The sequence below is a fragment of the Rhamphochromis sp. 'chilingali' genome (genome assembly GCF_963969265.1).
Source record: "Rhamphochromis sp. 'chilingali' genome assembly, chromosome: 3".
Lineage (NCBI taxonomy): Eukaryota > Metazoa > Chordata > Actinopteri > Cichliformes > Cichlidae > Rhamphochromis > Rhamphochromis sp. 'chilingali'.
In genome coordinates, this window is record NC_137931.1 from 28,966,601 (window position 1) to 28,985,386 (window position 18,786).

The 18,786-nt window shown below is 41.6% G+C and overlaps 1 protein-coding gene across 1 annotated transcript; it reads left to right on the plus strand.

Annotated features, from left to right (window-relative positions):
- Positions 1–1,574: 1,574 nt before the first annotated feature.
- LOC308393707 (NACHT, LRR and PYD domains-containing protein 3-like) lies at positions 1,575–12,921 on the plus strand (the record flags this gene model as incomplete). Its single annotated transcript, XM_080877665.1, has 11 exons — positions 1,575–1,809; positions 4,330–6,124; positions 6,786–6,959; positions 7,069–7,236; positions 7,503–7,676; positions 8,097–8,270; positions 8,498–8,671; positions 8,892–9,065; positions 9,316–9,471; positions 11,488–11,534; positions 11,702–12,921. The coding sequence occupies 11 exons, from the start codon at positions 1,575–1,577 to the stop codon at positions 12,229–12,231; spliced, it is 3,801 nt and encodes a 1,266-aa protein (XP_080733791.1). The 3' UTR covers positions 12,232–12,921.
- Positions 12,922–18,786: the final 5,865 nt, after the last annotated feature.

Consider the following 18,786-nt stretch of genomic DNA (forward strand, 5'->3'; position numbering starts at 1 on the left):
TTATCCTTATTACTGCAAAGGCCAGTCATTCTGCAGCCAGCTTTTTGACTAATCCATAACAAATATCTCATTCTATAGATTTGAAACTACATAGGCATTCTAGTAATTACATTATTATAGTTATGATTTATTAACAATAGGTTTGGAATACCTCCAGTTTAAAATCTTAAATTAAAATGATGCTCAGTATATTAATAATCTACCTAATATTTGCCCACTTAATGCAACTTGAGAGATATTTTTTTGGTTTGACAGTGTATATTGAAATCTATCTAGAAAAAAAAGTATTAACTAACTTAATTAAGGTGTCGCAGATGAATACAACAAAATAAAAGCAGTACCGATACCAAAAAAAAAAGATTTAATCATAACACACCCAGACCCAGGGAGACCGAGTTAACGATAAAAACAATCAAAAAAATAACGAGAAAAAATGAGAAAAACCATGAAAACCATGAATTTCACACCCTTGTGGTCCGGTACCAAACGACTCATGGACCGGTACCGGTCCATGGTTGGGGACCACTGATGTAACAGAACTAGAATGATTTTTGGAACTGTGTACATAAATATCTTATGCTTAGCCTGTCCCACTCTTGTCTCACTTCACAGATTTATCCATGTGACTGTACAGCTGTTGTCCAGCTTTGATTGCCGTGTAATCAGCAGTGGTGACACAGGGTAACCCTTCTTTAGGTGCAGGGATAGCTCAGTAGGTAGAGTGGTCGCCCCATGATTGGAAGTTCGGGGGTTCGAATCCACTGAACGGCTACCCTGCGGTAACTCTAAGCAAGGTACCGTCCCTGCAAACTGCTCCACACATGTTGTAAGGTTTCACTGAATTTACAAGTTATTTGAGTAATAATTGCAAAATACTTCTTGCAATGTCTCTGTCAGTTAACAGCTAACAATTTCCTTTAACATTTTTTTATACAAATCGTTTAGAAGACCAACTGTTCCTTTCCTAAAATTCATGCTATCACTTGCATTTCTAGTTTATTACTTGGTAATTTTTTTTTCCACATATTTGATTTTCATCTGAAAAAGATGGTGTACTTAACTCAAGAATGGATATATTAAATGAAAGTTCTCTAATGGCTACGTTAAATTCAACAGGTTTTTCAAGATTGGTCTTATTGGGGGCGATTGTGGCTCAAGAGTTAGCAGTTCGTCTTGTAATTGGAAGGTTACAAGACGAACTGTCGTTGTGTCCTTGGGCAAGACACGTTGTGTCCTTGGGCAAGACACTTCCCCCGGTGCCTACTGGTGGTGGTCAGAGGGCCCGGTGGCGCCAATGTCCGGCAGCCTCGCCTCTGTCAGTGCGCCCCAGGGCGGCTGTGGCTACAATGTAGCTTGCCATCACCAGTGTGTGAATGTGTGTGTGAATGGGTGGATGACTGAATGTGTAAAGCGCTTTGGAGTCCTTAGGGACTAGTAAAGCACTATACAAATGCAGGCCATTTATGATTAATGTAACTGACCATACATCATATTTAAGTCAAAAGACACTTGCAGCTGCTTTGTAATATCAACAATTCTGTGTATTTCTCTTTTTGTATTCTTATATCTCAAAGATGGAAATACCTGTTAAGGAGCAGCTACTGCACATTCTGGAGAATCTGGGAGAGGTGGAGCTAAAGCATTTCCACTGGTACCTTCAGAATGCAACAAAAGGTGATTTTCCATCCATCAAAAAGTGCCATCTGGAGAACGCAGACAGACTGAAAACTGTAGATTTAATGGTGCAGACATATACTACTGACCATGTCATTGAAGTAGCAAGGACAACTTTAAAGAACATGAATAAAGGTAAGTTTAAAAAGAGATGTGAAAACTCCTTAGTTCACACTGTTAGTGTGACTTTATATCTTTCCTCTGCAAATTATGTTTGAGGAAAAATAACCTGTTTATATTGTCTTAAAGTATAGATTTCCTCTCAATGTATACTATCCTCCAACAGGAAATTCCTCAGCCCAGGCATATTTATCACTTTCATCACAAGGTAAGCATTCAGTGGTTTGTGTAAGGGATCAGTGGTAAGCGAGGGGACGTTGTAGCCTCAGTGTGCATTAATTTAGAAGGTCAACATCAGCTATAGTTAAGCTGCGCCTACAACTCCAAAACATCATCAAAGGTTAGATACACCTTCTCGTTCAATGTTTGTCTTTTTTTTTTTTTTTTACTATTTTCTACATTGTACATACATACTGAAGACATCAAATACATGAAACAAGATATCTGGAATTATATAGAAAAGAAAAAATTGATAAAGAATTCTATGTCTTATGTTTTAGATTCCTCAAAGTAGCCACCCCTTGCTTTGTTGACAGCGCTACAAACTCTTGGCCTCAGTTTTATGATGTAGTCAGTATTTCTTGCCTTCTTAATGGGGTTGGGACTGTCAATTGTGGTGTTGCAGAGGTCAGGTTGGTACACAGCTGACAACTGTTAGAATTCATACTTTGGCAAGAACCAATCAGCTAAGTGAAGAGAAATGACAGTCCATCATTACATTAAGAAGTGAAGGTCAGTCAGTTCAGAGAATTGATATAACATTGAATGTGTCCTGAGTACAGTCGCAAAAACTGTCAAGGGCTACGACAAGACTGGCTCAAATGAGGACCGCTCCAGGAAAGGGAGACCAAGAGTCACCTGTGCTGCTGAGGATAAATTCATCTGAGTCACCAGCCTCAGAAATAGATCCCACACAGAGTTTCAGTAGCAGACACAACTCTAAATCTGTGCTTTTGATCTGATGGGTCCAAGTTTCAGATCGTTGGTTGAAGGTCAGGACTTCAACTAGGCCACTTCAAAGTCTTCATTTTGTTTTTCTTAAGCCATTCAGAGGTAGACTTGGTGGTATGTTTTGGACCATTGTCCTGCTGCAGAACCCAAGTGTGCATCAACTTGAGGTCAAGAACAGATGAAAATCATTCATGGTTCCATTTATGACAGCAAACCTTCCAGTTCCTGAGCCAGCAAAACTGCTCCAGAGAGTCACACTATCACCACCATATTTTACTGTTGGTATGATGTTCCTTTTCTGATATTCTGTGTTACTTTTATACCAGATTTTGATGACATTCCTTCCAAAAATTAAACTTTTGTCTTGTCAGTCCCCCAGAGTATTTACCCAAAAGTCTTCTGGAAAAAATGAGAAAAAACAAAGTTTTTTCATCTTGCCATGCAGGCCATTTTTTAATGTTAAGAGAGGCTTGCATTCTTTGGATATTGTGTGACCTGTTGGATGAGTTATTGCTGCGCTCTTTGGGTTATTTTGGTCAGCCGGCCATTTGTGGATAATAGCTGTCACTGTCATTTGCTGGGGTCCTACAGCTGTAGAAATGATTTTATAACCATTTCTAGAATGAGAGATCTTAAGTACTTTGTTTCTTATTTGTTTCTGAATTTCCTTGGATGATGGCATAAAAAATTACAACAACATGATAATTAAACATAGACAAACTACAGTTGTGGTCAAAACTTTACGTGCGCTGATCATTGGTAATGGATAGCATGGAAATGTTGAGCTTTCAAATGAGTTATTTGAGGTGTTCTTTTCCAGGGTGGAATAATTGCATACTATACAATTTAATTAATTTATAAAACAAGAATTGAGTGGACAAGTTTGAATTTAATTTGGATTGCCTCTGATCCACACAAGCTGAAAGTATACATACAGGATCAAAATATCCAATAATTCCCACTGATATTTGGTTAAATATCCATAAGCATGTTGTACCTTAACCAGACACTTGTGGTTGGTATCAACACGCTTTTGGCTAGGTAAAGTTTAAATAAATTATTTGGTTTCCTGATACTGGCCTGACCATAACAGATTTTCAATTGTGTTAAGGCCAGGGTTTTGGAAAGATATTCCTCTGCAACACAAGTTGATCAGTTTCATGGTTTTCTGAGGAGAGGAGGAAACTCCTTATGTCATTTTTGTGGGATATTTGTTATAACCAAATGATATTGCTTACAAAAGTGTTAAGCCCCTTACCAAAACAAACAAACAAACAGGAAAAAAAGGAAAAAGTGATTCACTGAATTTTGTTATGAAACTACTGAGGCAAAAATTAGGCTGAGGATACAAACTATTTCTAAATCTCAGAATGTTTCAGCTACTCATCTGCAAATAACTGGCCAGTAATAATTCAGAAACAAGATGAAACCAGGAGCACTCACAGTCAGCAATCCAACTGACAATGTGTCCAGAAACTTATAGTGTCATAGTCTGGGGGGTTTTGTGTTGTTTTGAATTGTTGAATTATTTATGTAAAGTGCTCCATAACAGACAGTGTTGTTATCTGCTGTTTATTCATTTAGAAGTTCTTCAAAAATGTCAGCCCAAACTGAAGGCTAGGCTAAAGGAGAAATTCCAGTCTGTATTTGAGGGGATTGCTAAAGCAGGAAACCCAACCCTTCTGAGTCAGATCTACACAGAGCTCTACATCATAGAGGGGGGGACTGCAGAAGTCAATGATGAACATGAGGTCAGACAGATTGAAACGGCATCCAGGAAACCAGACAGACCAGAAACAACAATCAGACAAGAAAACATATTTAAAGCATCACCTGGAAGAGATAAACCAATCAGAACAGTGCTGACAATGGGAGTGTCTGGCATTGGAAAAACTGTTTTAACACAGAAATTCACTCTAGACTGGGCTGAAGACAAAGTCAACCAAGATATCCACTTCATGTTTCCTTTCACATTCAGAGAGCTGAATTTGCTGAAAAAGAAAAAGTTCAGCTTGGTGGAACTTGTTCATCACTTCTTTACTGAAACCAAAGAAGCAGGAATCTTTGATGACTTCCAGGTTGTGTTCATCTTTGATGGGCTGGATGAGTGTCGACTTCCTCTGAACTTTCAAAAAACTGAGACTGTGACTGATGTCACACAGTCCACCTCAGTGGATGTGCTCCTGACAAACCTCATCAGAGGGATCCTGCTTCCCTCTGCTCATGTCTGGATAACCACAAGACCTGCAGCAGCCTATCAGATCCCTTCTAATTGTGTTGAAAGGGTGACAGAGGTCCGAGGGTTCACTGACACACAGAAGGAGGAGTACTTCAGGAAGAGATTCACTGATGAGGAGCAGACCAGCAGGATCATTTCCCACATCAAGACATCACGAAGTCTCTACATCATGTGCCACATCCCAGTGTTCTGCTGGATCACTGCTACAGTTCTGGAGGACATGCTGAAAACCAGGGAGGGAGGACAGATTCCTGTGACCCTGACTGAGATGTACATCCACTTCCTGGTGGTCCAAGCAAAAGTGAAGAATGTCAAATATGATGGAGGAGCTGAGATGGATCCACACTGGAGTCCAGAGAGCAGGACGATGGTTGAGTTACTGGGAAAACTGGCTTTTGAGCAGCTACAGAAAAGTGACCTGATCTTCTATGAGTCAGACCTGGCAGAATGTGACACTGATATCAGAGCAGCCTCAGTGTGCTCAGGAGTGTTCACACAGATCTTTAAAGAGGAAAGAGGACTGTACCAGGACAAGGTGTTCTGCTTTGTCCATCTGAGCATTCAGGAGTTTCTGGCTGCTCTTCATGTCCATCTAACCTTTATCAGCTCTTGTGTCAACCTGCTGGAAGAACAAAAAGCAACCTCAAAATGGTCTAGATTGTCACTCGGGAAAAAGAATTTAAAATATCTCCACCAGAGTGCTGTGAACAAGGCCTTACAGAGTCCAAATGGACACCTGGACTTGTTCCTCCGTTTCCTCTTGGGTCTTTCACTGCAGACTAATCAGCGTCTGCTACAAGGCCTGTGGACACAGAAACGAAGTAGCTCACAGACCAATCAGGAAACAGTACAGTATATCAAGAAGAAAATTAGAAAGGATCTGTCTGCTGAGAAAAGCATCAATCTGTTCCACTGTCTGAATGAACTGAATGATTGTTCTCTAGTGGAGGAGATCCAACAGTCCCTGAGTTCAGGAAGTCTCTCTACAGATAAACTTTCTCCTGCTCAGTGGTCAGCTCTGGTCTTCATCTTACTGTCATCAGAAGAAGATGTGGATGTGTTTGACCTAAAGAAATATTCTGCTTCAGAAGAGGCTCTTTTGAGACTGCTGCCAGTGGTCAAAACCTCCAAAAAAGCTTTGTAAGTAAATATGTAATCAGCCCTCTGAAATAGATGGTAGAATTGCCCATCTTTCACTATTTTTGAATTTCTCCTTTAAAAACTGTTTACCTTGACTTATTTGGTATTCTTATTTTCGGCACAACCTCACATATCTTTTGTTGACTTACTGTATTAACACACAAAAACCCCCATAAAATGGCAGTAGAAGAAAAATTTCCTGTCTAGCAGAAGACAGAGGGGGAATGTACACAAGAGGTATATCACTCCTCGTGTTTCCAGCTGGAGACAGCATTTGCATTTAAATCTGCCTTTTGCGGCTTTTGGCAGCAACTGTGACATTCAGTAGTCCCCTTATTGTTTTGTCAAACAAAACAAAGGAAAGAACATGACTATAACACTTACCAACTACACTACAAACTAACTATGCACTCAAAATATGCTAAACGTGATCTCTCACATCCCAAAACTCACTGTTGTCACTCCCACAACTTTCCTCTCTTCCTAAGTAACCAAATGCCCAGGGTTGCCATATAAGGTTTTGTTTGGTCTATGTGATTTGTTTTTACACCAACAGGAAAGTGGTTATCATGGGTATTTTTGTTTGTTTGTTTTGTTTCTTGCTTGCAAGAACTGTCAGCTAGTGCGTACTATGCTTTTACTTGTTTTTTTTTATTTCCAGACTGAGTGGCTGTAACCTCTCAGAGAGAAGCTGTGAAGCTCTGTCCTCAGTTTTCAGTTCAAAGTCCTCCAATCTGAGAGAGTTGGATCTGAGTAACAATGACCTACAGGATTCAGGAGTAAAGCTTCTATCTGCTGGAGTGAATAGTCCAAACTTGAAACTGGAAACTCTCAGGTCACATTCTCGTTTTTTGTTTTTTTGTTTGTTTATTTTTTGTGTCTGTGTTTTTTAATCAGTTGACAAAGATAACCAGTAAGTTTTTCCTGTGTTTAAATTTTTTCAGACTAAGTGGATGTAACATCTCAGAAAGAAGCTGTGAAGCTGTGTCCTCATTTCTCAGTTCACAGCTGTCTAGTCTGAGAGAGATTGACTTGAGTAATAACAGCCTGCAAGATTCAGGAATGAAAATTCTGTGTGCTGAAAGTCAGTACTGGAAACTGGAAACTCTCAGGTCATATCAAGTGATAGTCTCTTATTCACCAGCTGACATAAATAATGAATTGAGTTAATTTCATCTATGTGTCATTTTAGCTTTGCATTTGTAGTATTTCAATCTAAATCATAGTGTGCTAACACATTTTTGTGTTGTTAACACAAATCAATAAGAATGCCAGTGTAAAATATTGTTAAATCTGTTAAATCTTACTGCAACATGAATACACTTGAACACCAATATTACTTTTTTTTCATCTTGTTTTCATCTTCATAATTTTTCAGACTAAGGGTCTGTAACATATCAGAAGGAAGCTGTGAAGTTCTGTCCTCAGTTCTCAGCTCGCAGTCCTCTAATCTGAGAGAGTTGGACGTGAGTTATAACAGCCTGCAAGATTCAGGAATGAGGGTGCTGTCTGTTGGAATGATTTCCCCACATTGTAAAGTGGTAACTCTCAGGTCAGAAAGACAATATTTTGATATTTAATAATAATAATAGTAATGGATTGGATTTATATAGTGCTTTTCAAGGCACCCAAAGCGCTTCACAATACTACTATTCATTCACTCTCACATTCATACACTGGTGGAGGCAAGCTACAGTTGTAGCCACAGCTGCCCTGGGGCAGACTGACAGAAGCGAGGCTGCCATATCGCGCCATCGGCCCCTCTGGCCAACACCAGTAGGCAAGTAGAGTAAAGTGTCTTGCCCAGGGACACAACGACCAGGACAGAGAGCCCAGAGATCAAACCGGCGACCTTCCGGTTACAGATGCGATTCCAGTTTATAAGTTTACAGAAATAATCAATAATCTGCTGTAAAATTAATAAAGTTTTGACTTTCTGTTCATATATTCCTTATTATGATTTTTTCCACAGACTAAGCGGCTGTAACCTTACAGAGAGAAGCTGTGAAACTGTGTCCTCAATTCTCAGCTCAGTACATTCTAGTCTGAGAGAGCTAGACCTGAGTAACAACAACTTGCAGGATTCAGGTGTAAAGCTTCTCTCTATTGGAATGAAATGCCCACAGTGTAAAGTGGAAACTTTCAGGTCAGATCAATCAACATTCTCATTTCCTTAACTGATAAATGTAATCAATAAGAACTGAAAAAAAAATTAAGTCAGCGTCATTTTCATGTTTTTGCATCTTTGTAGTTTCAGTATTTCACCTTAAGTCACAATAGTCTGCTACAACTTTAACTTTAACTTCTTGAACAGCATGTAAATACTGCCTAATGTTGTCTTTTATAAATGCAGCATGTATCTTTTTTTTTTAGTCTGAGTGGCTGTAACCTCTCACTGAGGTGCTGTGAAGCTCTGTCTGAAGTTCTCAGCTCACAGTCCTCTAGTCTGACAGAGCTGGACCTGAGTAATAACAATCTGCGGGACTCCGGAGTAACGCTTATGTGTGCTGAAGTGGAGAGTCCACACTGGAAACTGGAAACTTTGAGGTCATAATAAGTAATAAGTAGCATTAGCATAGGTAACATGGAGAGTACATAACTCTGTGACAATATGTCCATGTGTTGTTTTATCTTTTCGTTATAGTCTAAATGATAGTGAACTGCCTTGCTTCTACATAAATTGCATAAATACTGCTAATTTGCTGATCACTTCACTGCACCATGTATGCCTTTTTAAAGCAGTGTGCTTTTGTACATTTTTTTCTAGACTGAGCATCTGCAACCTGTCAGAGAAAAGCTGTGAAGCTCTGTCTTCACTTCTCAGCTCAGAGGCCCCTCGCCTGAGAGAGCTTGACTTGAGTAACAATAACCTGCAGGATTCAGGAGTAAAGCTATTGTCTGTTGGATTGCAGAGTCCACATTGTACACTGGAAATTATTAGGCTAGTATTTAGAATTTTCTAACTTTATCTTCAGGTTTTTCCTGACACTAGAAAACAGAATAAATAGAAACAACAGAATTTCCATTTAAAGAGATTTTAGATTAGCCAGAAGTACAACCACTGCTGGGCCTTCTTCTTGAAAGAGTCTATAGATGAATGGCATTCTTTCAGGAAAAAAACAAACAAACAAAAGAAAACTACTAAATATATATATGTGTGTGTGTTTGTGTGTGTGTGTGTTTGTCTGCAGTCTGTCAGGTTGTTTGATCACAGGGGAAGGCGGTAATTCTCTGGTTTCAGCTCTCAGCTCCAACTCCTCCACTCTGAGAGAAGTGGATGTGAGCCACAATCATCCAGGTGACTTGGGAATTCTTTCAGATGGACAAAAAGATCTGGACACTCTCAGGTATGGTGAGAATATCTGATAAAGAAGGAAGTGCTTAAAACTCTTTTTAGACAGACCTCTGTATGTATCTCCCTCTGACCCTAACTAATATTAGATTAATCTCTCTATAGAAGAGGACCTTTAATATATTATTCTAGATTAGCACAAAGTCTTGAGGCAGGTGAAATGATTTAAGAAGAAAAAGATCATTCTTCGTATCATAAAATCTGACTTGCTATAGCTAATGGATGATTATACAAATTTAGTGTCATCGTCCAGGTGAGTGCTGGGTTTTCCTGCGTGCCAGTAAATCCATCACTGGGCAGAGTCACCACACCCCTAGTTTATGGCACCTGTGTGTAATTAGCTGGCAGGCTCTTAAGACCAGCGTTCTCAAACATTCTTTGCCGGAATGTCAGCTAACCCACCTTCTCAGAGGATTGGATCTTGTTGTCAGCAAACTCTCTTCTTCCCGTCGCTGGCTTGTTTTCTATTCTCGGCGCTACTCACCTGCCTGCCTCCCTGCCCAACACTTCACAGTGAGAGTAGACGAACTGGTTTAGCCTCACCCGGACCTCTATACCCCTCCAAGCCTCACCTTCTACCCAGACAATGACTCAGAGAGAAACGCTGTAATCCTGTACATTGTGTGCCTGCTCCGGAAAATACCCAAGTATTGTGCCCAGGCTGTTTTTTTCCCAGCCAGCTAAAGAGACTATTGCCTTTGGACTTTGCTGCGGCACACGCGGTGTGATTCTTGTTTTCTTGTTTCGACAATTATTGTGGAGATTGTTCTAGCCAAGCCTCGTGTTTCATAGCTTTGTTTAAATTCACAGCATCCCTAGTAATAGTTTGTCTTCTAGTTCTTGCCAGTCACAGTGTGTATTTCGTTATAGATTCTTAGTACCTTAACATGAAGCTTTGCATTAGTTTAGTAGGTAGTTTATATTCAGAGGTCACGTGTTTTCCCTCTCGCCCTTAGTTCACGTGTAGTGTTTTGTTTCATTCACCTCTTTCATTGTGTGCCAGTTTTGAGTGCCAAATAAATTGTTCGTTTGCACTATACCTCCGAGCCTCCGTGTGGTGTCTGCATTTTGGTCCACTTACCTGTGCTTGGCTGCCCAGTCATGACATTTAGTTCATTTTTAAACTTCTTTAAAATTAATTAATTTATTATTAATAGTCTCCCTATAGGAGATTTTTTTTTTAAAAATTAACTGTTTAATAAAAACCATTTATGATGCATTCTGAACCCTACAACGCATTTTTACAGCATACCTCCTAGCATGGCTGACCAAAAATACAAAGTGGCAGCTTTACATGTGGCATACCTGCTGCTTCTATACAGGTTGGGCCATTTATATGGATACACCTTAATAAAATGGGAATGGTTGGTGATATTAAAATCCTGTTTGTGGCACGTTAGTATATGTGAGTGGGCAAACTCCTCAAGATGGGTGGTGGCCAAGGTGGCCAATCAGAAGTCAGCCATCTTGGATACTACTTTTGTTTTTTTCAATAGGAAGAGGGCCATGTCACACATCAAACGTATTGGTAATATCACAAGAAAAACAATGGTGTGCTCGGTTCAACGTAACTTTATTCTTTCATGAGTTATTTACAAGTTTCTGACCACTTATAAAATGTGTTCAATGTGCTGCCCATTGTGTTGGATTGTCAATGCAACCCTCTTCTCCCACTCTTCAAACACTGATAGCAACACCGCAGGAGAAATGGCAGTACAGGCATCCAGGATCCATAGTTTCAGGTGCTGCACATCTCGTATCGTCACACCATATATATATATATATATATATATATATATTTAGAATCTTGTGTGACGACAATCCCACAATGGAACAGAAAAGGTAGAAAAGGCCAAAGGGTACACTTTGACCCTATAGATTGAAGTGTATTGGTGAAAATGTTGGACTGTTCCTTTATCAGTGCCTAACAGTATGTGTATGAGAGCGATATAATGTCCATGTGTGCATGCTGATAGAGAGTCTCCTGATCTGACCCCTCTGTTCCTTTCAGGGTGGAGCCTGCTGGAGTCCGTTGGTTGACACCAGGTCTGAAGAAGTGTAAGTGTGTTTTTAATGTGATTTATGAAAACAAAGCAGCACACATTCAACGATCTTCACATCACTTATTCACATCTGGGATGTCAGGTGTCATCATCAAAGTGTCAATCAATGAACAGATGATGGATCAATAACTGCAGCTGGATTGTGTTTGTTCTCTCCATCAGATTCCTGTCAACTCACAATCGACACGAACACCGTAAACAGAAAACTCCAACTGTCTGACAACAACAGGAAGGTGACACATGTCGAGGAGGTTCAGTCATATCCTGATCATCCAGACAGATTTGATGGTTGGCCTCAGCTGCTGTGCAAAGATGGTCTCACTGGTCGCTGTTACTGGGAAGTCGAGTGGAGAGGAAATGTTGAGATATCAGTGAGTTACAGAGGCATCAGGGGGAGAAGAGGTGGGATTGTCTCTGTTTTTGGATTTAATTATCAGTCATGGAGTCTGAGCTGCTCTGAGGATGGTTGTCAGTTTGTCAGGCACAACAAGATTAAAACACTCATCTCCTCCTCCTCTGTCTCTAACAGAGTAGCAGTATATGTGGACTGTCCTGTTGGCACTCTGTCCTTCTACAGAGTCTCCTCTGATACTCTGATCCACCTCCACACCTTCAAAACCACATTCACTGAAACTCTTTATCCTGGGTTTACAGTCTTTCCTGGTTCCTCAGTGAGTCTATGCCAAGTTTAGTTAGAACAACACTGTTGAACAGATAGTTCAGTCTTTACATGTCTGTCTCTTCCGCTCAACATGTTTTCAGATTCATGCTGATTGATTCTTGTTGATCAACCAGATGATATTTTACATCATTAAAAATGGATGATACGTTTGTTCCAGAATCAATGTGTTGTTTTTCTGTCATTTCCCACATAAAGTTTCATAGTGAATATCAGTATGTTGTGTAGCTCAAGCTCAGCTCACTACGGCAAGCAAAAGAATTCGAAAGATACCAGCCTTTTAGGAAATCTGCTCCAACGAGACAGACTCTCACGCTGTCTATTAAATATCATGGGCTGTTCAAGTGTACCACACATATTAGTAGAGTAGCGCGTACTGTTGAATTGGTTATCATGCAGAGGTCAACTCTGTAATTCATGAGTTTGGTTACCTATTTAGTATACAATGAATTGATAACTTTTTTTAAAAAATTGATTTTTATTAATTCTTTAAATGTTATTATGAGCAATATTCTTAGCATGATGTTTTCCTCTTTAGGCACAAGGGATCCAGTCAAGCGTAAAAATATAGCTTAGCACATTTTCATTTGGCTTTCTGTGCCATTAAACATCAACAAAGTTACATTTTTGGAAATCAGACTTTCAAGTTTAATTGTTAATAAATGCATAAAAAAGTATAATTGTCTGCAATATGTTGGATCACAGTTGGATATATATGTTGGAATGTAGTCAGTGTAAAAATATTAAAGACATTCAGCATCTATCACGCTTCTGTCGTTGATGATGAACTCTTCATTGATGGTGATTTATCGCCCTCGGCTGGTCAGAAGTTGAACTGCATGATGTCAGTTTAATGAACACCGATGGCTTAAGTGTTTTTAAATCTGCTTTTTATTGTTTGGGGTTCTGCTCCACAAGTCTGAGTTTCACAATGAAATCAGTTGATGTGAGTTGGAGAAATGAGTCATTTGAATCAGTTTAACCACTCTGTCATCATCATAGACAGAATCAAGTTTGATATCAAATATATCATTTTGATCTTGAAGGAAATCAGTGTTCTTCTTTGGTGCTCTATAGATTCTAAAAAAAAGGATACTTGGTTTTGTTTGTAAATCAGCAGCTAAGTATTTCTAACTGGGGCACCATCTTCTGTGAGAAAGGTTTACACAAGGAACATTCAATTTGATTCATTTTCACTCATTAGATTATTTTTTTTGTTTTGTTTTGTTTTTTGCCTGTCCCGTTTGGCTCTTTTGCCATCAGAATTATTGTCTAAAGGCAAGGAAAGATGGCCAATGGATTTACTTTACCAAATTGACCATCCCAGCCTTGCCGTAATGGTCCATTTGATTCACCTTTTATTGTTTATTTTATTTTCACTTGCTGAATACGGGACAGACTTGACTGGGGGAAAGAAGGGGAGAAAGAAAGAGGGAAAGAAAAACAGCTGAGAAGAGGGACGGGGGAGAAGGGCAAAAAACAAAAACAAACAGAATGAGCAGAAAAAGAAAAAAAATGCATATATCGATCACCAGGATCACCTGTTGCAGGCACGTGCAGAGGGGGGGGCTAGAGGGGCTTGAGCACCCGCCCCTTTCCTGATGGGTGCCCAAAGTGCCCTTTTGTTGAGGCAACTTTTTTAAAAAAAATATTCTTTTTTTTTTTATGTGTGTGTGCGTGCGGAGTCCTGTCTGTGCCCCTCAACAATAATATTTAACTATTAATCACAGTTTTGCTAAATAAAAGGATCTGGCTTGCATCAGTCACATGATCACATTTAACCAATGATCGCCCTTGACGGCAGAATGCGCTGGTTACGAGCCGGGAACGAGCTCACAAAGAGCACGCGCATTTTTAGCGGTCCGGAGCTGTAGGAGAAACACAAGTTAACTCAGAGACACAGACTGATGCGACAAAACCAGTAAGTAGGTGTACAGCGTAAACTGTAGTGTATAGCACCCAGGAGTATCAGCTTATTACGTACACGTTGGTAAGTTGTCTTGTGGCAACTGACAAACTGAAACAAACGAGTGTGCTGTGTGTGCAGCAGCGCGACAAACATTACCTGTCCTTTTATTAACTGCACAAGTAGTGCTGGTCATAGCTGCTGGCTACCTGTGTAAGGCTGTCATGGGCCTGTAGCTCTGTCACCGTTTTAGGGAACATATTTAGTTTTAAAGTATTTAGAAACATATTTAGTTTTAAAGTAAGTTTCCGGGCTTTTCCTGCCTTTCTGGAGGGATTATATTTCACTAAAAAATGATCTAATATGCATGTCCACATAATAATTATTATAATTATAATATATTAAAAAACACAAGCTGTATTTTAAAGGACATACATTAAGAAGCAGATTATATTAGATTTATATTTTAAATAAGACAAAATTTGGATTTTACAGCAGTAAAATTATTGTATCTCTACAGTCAAAAAATGTAATAAGCTTTGCCCCTGCACAGAGTGGATAGTGAAACAAATGGAATCATCATAAATACATTATTTCATATTTATTACTTCCCCCTCCTCATTGCTTTATTATTGTAGCTCTAGTAATAAATAATAATGTAAGGATTCTGGATCAGCACCATGATGCCCATAGTATATACAGTATTCTGAAGAAGGTCTAAAATGTCACTGTGTGTGCGTGCATGTGTGTGTTTTATTTAGATGGATTTTTAAAAAAAATATTACTCATGATATAACATTGTCCAGAAATGCCTGGTAAGGACATGAGGAGGAAACAGCAGGAGCTGTGTGAGGCTACTAAAGGCAGGGCTATAACATTTTTCTGTCATCATTTTATTATAGATTAAGTGCAAGAGTTGTTAGGTGTGGATAATTAGATTATAGTTTATTGCAATAGAAAGTTGTACCTTGTTCTCACATAGCAAGTGGAGAGTGACATATGAAATGATGGGATGGAAGGAAGAAGAGAAGCAAAGAGTGATTCACAGGCAGAGCCTAAATTATTTCTCACAGTTTTTTGTTGCCTTATGGTTCCAAGCGCTGTCACCAATCTTTGCATTTTGTTATTATCTCATGACACTTGTTTAATCAGCTACCATCTCTCCTATGGACTTTTTAATGTCTACAGTCTCAGATCAACACAGCCCTGCCCTTCCCATATTAGATTCTTGATGAATGTGTGTTGTTGTTATTCAGCCTGGTTCAATGTGCCCCTTTTTAACTTTGAGCACCCGCCCCTTTAAACCTCTCTGCACGGCCCTGACCTGTTGAGAAAGAAAAAAAAAAACAAGCAGAGGAAAACAAGAGTAATAGAATAAACAACATCACAATGATATATGGGAATATGACAGTAAATACTAAATATTAAACATTATTGTGCAGCACATAAGATCAACAGAACACAGTGGGCTTTGAGGTAGGAGCCAAAAAGGGTGTAGTTTGTGGGTGTGATCACCCGTGTGTACACCTGTGAGCATGGACGCGCTTGTTTTTTTTAAACGGTTCCTTCATGTAATGATCTGCTAGAGGGTGTGGGGAGCCACTGCCCCGTCCTCCAGGGCATGAAGCAGGTATGGAGGAGATCAAAACTCCAGACCAAGACAAGAGACCAAGGAAGACCAACAGAGGGGCAGCCGCGCCACTGTCCCAGAAAGAGCTGAGGAGAGTCCCAGATGAGGGGTCACTCAGCAGCCGCGGAGCAGAAGCCAGGGGGGGTTGCAGTGATGCGCCCGTGAGCTCCACCGGCTGCCAGCTGTGCCTGAGTGACCGAGCCCCAGGCCAAGAGGCCGGGGGCACCCCACCTCCGAAGTGGCCCGAGCGAGCCCCAGGCTCCAGGCCCCGATAAGCGGCCGCCAAGGAGTGAGCCGGTGTGTACCCGGACGCCCATCACCAGACACAAAGAACCACCAACGCACCGATGTCTGAGGGAGTCCGCCACCGGCAGGGGAAGTGGTGGTGGGGGGAGATAGGCCTCCAAACCTTGGAGGGCCTGAGATGTCCCCAGAGAGGTGGCATCTGATACCCAACCTGACATATAGACACAGACATACAGGCACACACAGATACAAACATCCATTCCCACCCTCATGCTCTCATATGCACTTACTCCACACTCAACCAACGTGGAGACAAACATAAAGAGATGCTGTACACACGATCACACTCCCCAAACGTACTCTACGAACCGGGTCTAGGTACCCTTGCCCCTGGAGGGGGGAACTGCACCCAGACCCAGGTGGGTGGGGTGCCTCGCCCCACCGCTGCCTCTCCCCACCGCAGTGGGTGCGGTGGGGAGAGGCAGACCGCCTACTGGGGCCAGCTCCCCCGCTCGCCCCAGTAGGCACCCCCATACTCCGCGACCCGCCAGGGAAAGGGGGCCCGGGCCCATCCAGACAGGGGCCCAGTGCAGCAGCACCGCCCGGCCCCACAGAGCCCGGGACAGTCCACCCAACCCCACCACAGAGAAAACTGCACCCACCCCATCATTCACTCATCTTCCAGACTACATAAGACAATAGATGCCCAGGCTGAGATCTTCCTCCACCTCTCCTGTATCTCCCCCTCCTGCAGAGAGAGTTCCTGAAGAGAGGAAAGCTCCTGCAAGATGTGGCAATCTCCCCCACCAGTTGAAGAGCCCCCCAGGTGGCTCGATGCACCGGCGGCACCCTGCGCCATGGCTGCCCCCCCATGCACGCACCCGCCAACAACCCCGGCAACACACCAACCAGGACCCAAGCCCCCGAGGCCAGGCCAGGGCCCCAGCCCAGAGACGGAGCGCCCCCAGAACCTCACGCCCATCCCGGACCCACCCAGGGGCAGCCAGGCTACCAGGTCAGTAACCCACGTCCGTCAGCCAGCACAGACCCTCTCCTAGCCCCGCTGCACGCAGCCACGAGGAAACCGTCACCTAAGAGCCAACAGAGCCCCTAATTGGCCATGATCACTACCCCAGGTTGAGCCCCCCAAGGAAGATGCCTCCGAGGAACCCCCCGACGCCCTAAGCCTGTCCCTACCCCCACACCAATCACAACAGTGAAGGCGGGAGCAAACTATGAGCCCCCACCCCCACTAGGTGAGGGAGCTCATCAAAGGAGCCCAGAGCAATTGATCTGATGTGGTGGGAAGTGATATTTATTCATCTGTTTTAGAAAGGATTCTGTATATTTTGGATAGTAATTTGGGGGGTTTTAAGAGTAAGAAATTGAACCACACTTGGTGGTGTTTGTAGTTCAACTTGACCCCGTTTAAATTTCTTTTTTTACTATGGATTTAATTTGTTGATATTCTAAAAATCTTTTCTTGTTGATCCCATATTGTGTAACTAGTCCGTCAAATGAAATAAATTCTGTTCCTTCTAGTATATGTTCTAAATATTTGATTCCTTTACCACTCCAATCTGAAAAGTTTATCATATTATTGTTTTGTAATATGTCAGGGTTGTTCCAGATAGGTGTACGTTTGCATGGGATTAATGAAGACGCCATCAATTTTAGAAACTCCCACCATGCTGTCAGAGAAGAGCTGGGCCCTGTGCTTCGTACGTCGCTTACTACATCCAAGATCAAATGAAACATCCAAGTATTTTCACGACCATAAGACGCACTGTGCTAAAAGGCGCAGTCTCAGTTATGTGTGCCATTACTGTATTTAACACACACATAAGGCGCACTGGATCATAGGGCGCATACAAGTACCGTATGCGTATTTAAAAATAAAGCGGGAGCAAACCTGAGTTCGGTACCTTACTCACATTTTTATTACCAGTAATCGTCATCATCAACAACACACAAGCATACAAGTGTGCGTATTTAAAAATAAAGCAGGAGCAAAACAAAGTTTGGTACTGACATTTTTATCATCAATCAAACCCATCGAAGTCCTCATCCTCTGTGTCTGAATTGAACAGCTGCGCTAAATCTTCATCAAACATGCCAGGTTCACTTTCTTCACTGTCAGAGTCACTTTCCGTGCCGTGCGGCTCCTCGGAAATGATGCCGGCTTTTGCGAAAGCTCGAACAACAGTGCCAGCAGACATGTTAGCCCAAGCATCTACAATCCATTGGCAAATTGTGGCGTAACTCGCCCGGCGCTGGTTTCCACTCTTGGTTAAACTGTGGTCTCCATCGGTCATCCATCGCTGGATGTGTTTGTCGCCGATGTGTTTGCTGCAGTAGGAGCGGAAGATGGCCAGCTTTTCCTTATAATCCGCTGGAAGTTGCTGCGCTACCGTAGTCCTGGTCCGGAGGGAAAAATGGCACCGTTTCATAAAAAGTGAAAGTGAAACTGCTTTTAGCCGAATGGTGACCGTCGAAACGCTTCTCCCGCTCGTTCTTTGCTCGATGATCGCCTTATGTCCGCGGAAACTCAGCTGCGTTTTCTTGACCTGCCGGAGCTTGTTTTCCAGCTTCCTCCACTTGCGAACCATCGATTCATTAATCTTAAATTCTCTCGCCGCTGCTCGATTTCCATGTTCCTCCGCGTAGCTGATGGCCTTCAGTTTAAACTGTGCTTCGTAAGCGTGTCTCTTTGCCATTTTCAGGGTTGTTAAAACAACGATGTCCTGCATAACGCACATACCTGTTCTTTTATACAGGTATGTGCA